Source organism: Pteronotus mesoamericanus, unplaced genomic scaffold (genome assembly GCF_021234165.1).
Source record: "Pteronotus mesoamericanus isolate MK-2021 breed Mesoamerican mustached bat unplaced genomic scaffold, CSHL_Meso_final contig_349, whole genome shotgun sequence".
Lineage (NCBI taxonomy): Eukaryota > Metazoa > Chordata > Mammalia > Chiroptera > Mormoopidae > Pteronotus > Pteronotus mesoamericanus.
Window position 1 is genome coordinate 416,155 of NW_026555138.1, and position 3,024 is coordinate 419,178.

At 71.2% G+C, this 3,024-nt stretch overlaps 1 protein-coding gene across 1 annotated transcript; it reads right to left on the bottom strand.

The window, feature by feature from the left end:
• Positions 1–666: 666 nt before the first annotated feature.
• CIMAP1A (ciliary microtubule associated protein 1A) lies at positions 667–3,024 on the bottom strand. Its single transcript, XM_054576806.1, has 5 exons — positions 2,916–3,024; positions 2,539–2,739; positions 2,043–2,144; positions 1,767–1,888; positions 667–756 (listed from the first exon to the last, which is right to left on the bottom strand). The coding sequence occupies exons 1-5, from the start codon at positions 3,022–3,024 to the stop codon at positions 667–669; spliced, it is 624 nt and encodes a 207-aa protein (XP_054432781.1).

The window sequence follows — 3,024 nt, forward strand, 5'->3', positions numbered from 1 at the left end:
CACCTTCCCTGCCCATGCCTTGTGCTTTCTGCCTTGTCTGATGTGTCACGGGTCACCTTGGAACCCAGTTCCTTGAAAGGCAGTAGTGACTCACATCTCACGGTCACGGTTGGGACCTGAGGCGGGCCCGGGGCCGTCACCTGAGAGCTCCCTCGCTCGGCGGCAGGTTGGTGCCGGGGGTGCTGCCGGCTGCTGGGCCCTTACAGCCGGTGCTGGTGCTGAAGGGGAGTAAGGCCGGAGGGGGGGACAGGGATCCAGGCGGAGCTGCGTGGCCTGTCCCCAGGAGATGCCTAGTGTCACCGTTCGGGGCGGTCGCAGGCCCTGGTGCAGGCTTGAGGGGAGTGGCACAGACCCCTTCTCCCGAGGAGACTCCGTCCCCCCCGTGACTGTCCGGGGCCTCCACACTCTGAGGGCAGGGCCCAAGGCAGAATCGGGAGGACAGGCTAGGCCACCTCACCCCCGAGCCGCCCTGGGAGACTGGATTCTCCCCCCAAGACGAACCAGTTGCTAATGGAATCCTGATTTATTAAATATGTGGGCACAGGAGGAAACAAAATTAGCAAATGGGAAAGCAGCATAGAAAAGTGTCACAACTCCAAGCAAGCGCCCCGCGCCCACGGCCCAGGCCTGCCGCTGCGGGCCTTGCGCGGCGCGGGGGGCGGGGCGCTACTCCACTTGCACGACCAGGGGCGTCATGTAGTCAGAATGTCTGATGCCGAAGGTGATGATGGGGGCGCAGGGCTTGGTCACTGTCACCTGGGGACGGAGAGGCTGTGAGAGGGGCCGGCTCCTCTGCCCTCACCCCACAGGCTCTGCCCTCACAGGCTGGGGTTGCCGATGGCTTTCCTGCCCCCGCAGCAGCCCGGCGAGCACAGAAGCCGCTGTGGGGCGAGTGCCTGGCAGCATTAACGGTCTGGGCACAGAGCCTGCCCACGGGGCGAGGGCGGGGGACCGGGCCGACACGCACCGGCAGGCCCCGCCCCCCACCCAGCGCGTCAGCCCTGTCCCCCTCCCCCGCACCCCCTGTGCCTCCCAGACCTTCTCAGGGCTGTGGGCTCCTGGCCCTGGCTTGAGGGTCTTGTCCCCCGGGGGCTCCACGCGGGCAGCGATGGTGTACTGAGGGGCCTTCACCTTGGTCGCCTGCATGTCGGCCTGGTGGTAGGCCGCAGGGCCTGGGGTCTGGGGGGCCAGAGGGGCTCGGATGGGCGCTGCCTGCTGGGGCCTGTGACCCCAGAGGGCAAGGGGCCAGCACTGGACATGCGGTTGCAGGGCCTGGGTCTCCGGGCCTGCGTCCGGGGCCCCTTCCGTCTCCAGACAGCGTTCCCCGTGGGGCGAAGCCCCCGTGCTGGGGACCCTGCCTGTCCGGGGCGTCCCCCTCCAGGTCAGCCCCATGGTGACAGAGTCACCCCAGCGTGTGGCAGTGCACGCTCCTGCCCGCTGAGTGCGGGAGAGGCCCCTCCCCTGGGCTGGGGCGCGGTCCTGAGGGGCCAAGGGCCGTGGGCCGGGCAGGGCAGGAGGGGCCCCCGGGGCCTCGGCACTGGCTGCCGCATCCGCCCTCCCCCCCCCCCCGCCCCGGCACGCAGGGCTCCGCGGACCCCTTCTCACCCGTCCCCAGTGCGCCAGTGCGACCAGCACCGGCAGACCCCCAGGGCTGCAGAGCCGAGGGGCTGGGGGGGGGGTGGGCTCAGGCTGGTGGGCCCTGGGTCCCGGGGAAGGGGCCACGAGGGCCAGCCTGGGGGGCGCGCCCCGGCCCCTGGGCCCCTTGCCTTGTGCAGGTCATCGCTGAAGCTGCCCAGCTTGCTGCGGCCCTTGATGGAGAAGGAGGGCTGCGAGGCCTTGCCCACAGCGTGGGGCCCCATCACTGCCGGCAGCATGTACGCGGCAGGGCCTGCGGGGGGCGCCAGCGCTGAGCTCTGAGTCTGCTGGCTCCCTCCCCGCTGATGAGACCGGCCATGGGACCGGTCGGTCATCAGGCCGCCCAGCGCACCCGCCCCTCGCTGACCCCCACCCCGTCGGCGGGGGCTGCGGGGGTTGACGCAGACCTGGGGTGCTGTCCACTTGGAAGGTCTTAGTCCGGGCGGAAATGGAGTGGCTGGGCGCTGAGTCGAACACGTACCTGGTCGACCTCTCTGGGAAGTAGTCGCCTGCGGGAGGGAAGGGGCAGAGCGGGGTGCTGGCCGGGCAAGGGCCACCCTGCGGTCGCCTGGTCGGCTCGGGGCCTCAAGAACGACCCCCGACATTGTGGGCGCCCGGCCTTGGGGCCCCCGCACGGATGGTGAGGGTGGAGAGGGCCCAGGGGTGCCGGGGGTGGCGATGCTGCGGGGGAGGGGCAGGGGCCGAGGAGGACCCAGGTCGCAGCCGGGCTCAGGTGTCTCAGAGGCTCCCCCGCGGTCAGCAGCTCCTCTGTCCGGGCCTGGCAGTCGCTGCCTTCGAGGGGGGCGGGCGGCTGTGCTCCCTCGCAGGCCGGCTCAGGGGTGCGGGTGGCTGCGCCGGGGGCGGGGTGGGGGGCGGGGCAGAGGCGGGGCCCCTGTCACGCACCGGGGCCGGGGGTCAGCATGGTCTTGGAGTGGTAGCGCCCCAGGATGGAGAAGGCGGGTCCAAAGTCTTTGCCGGTCCTCAGGATCTTGGGGTTCACGCTGTAGCGAGGCCCTGGGGAGCAGTTCTCTGCCAGGAGCATGGGGGCCCCGCGGAAGCTGTAGGCGGGTGCACGCAGCTTGGTGGGTGTGTGCTTCACAAAGCCTGCGGGGCAGGGGTTCTGAGTGGTCCGGAGCCAGACCCCGACCTTCTCCCCACCCTGCTGAGCCCAGAGGGGCTGATGCGCAGAGCCCAGGCCCTCCCCCGGCTCACCCCAGGCCGCCCCCAGGCTCGCCCCGACCTGGCTCCGGCCCGCCCCCCGCAGGCCCCCAGGCACCTACCCGTGGTGGGCGGGATCAGGTACTTGGGCCCGGGGCTGCTGTAGAGGGCCATGATGGGCCCCCGCGGGCGGTGGGGCCTCCAGCTTCCCACCCACACCTCCTCCGCCAT

Bases quoted from the DNA above. Each gene is read 5' to 3' on its own strand.
- CIMAP1A (XM_054576806.1), bottom strand. From the start codon at position 3,024: ATGGCGGAGGAGGTGTGGGTGGGAAGCTGGAGGCCCCACCGCCCGCGG. The intron at 2,145-2,538 runs GTGCGTGACAGG...TCCCTCCCGCAG, and splicing joins CATGCTGACCCCCGGCCCCG to GCGACTACTTCCCAGAGAGG. The intron at 757-1,766 runs GCAAGGGGCCCA...CTCCGTCCCCAG, and splicing joins TCAGCGATGACCTGCACAAG to GTGACAGTGACCAAGCCCTG.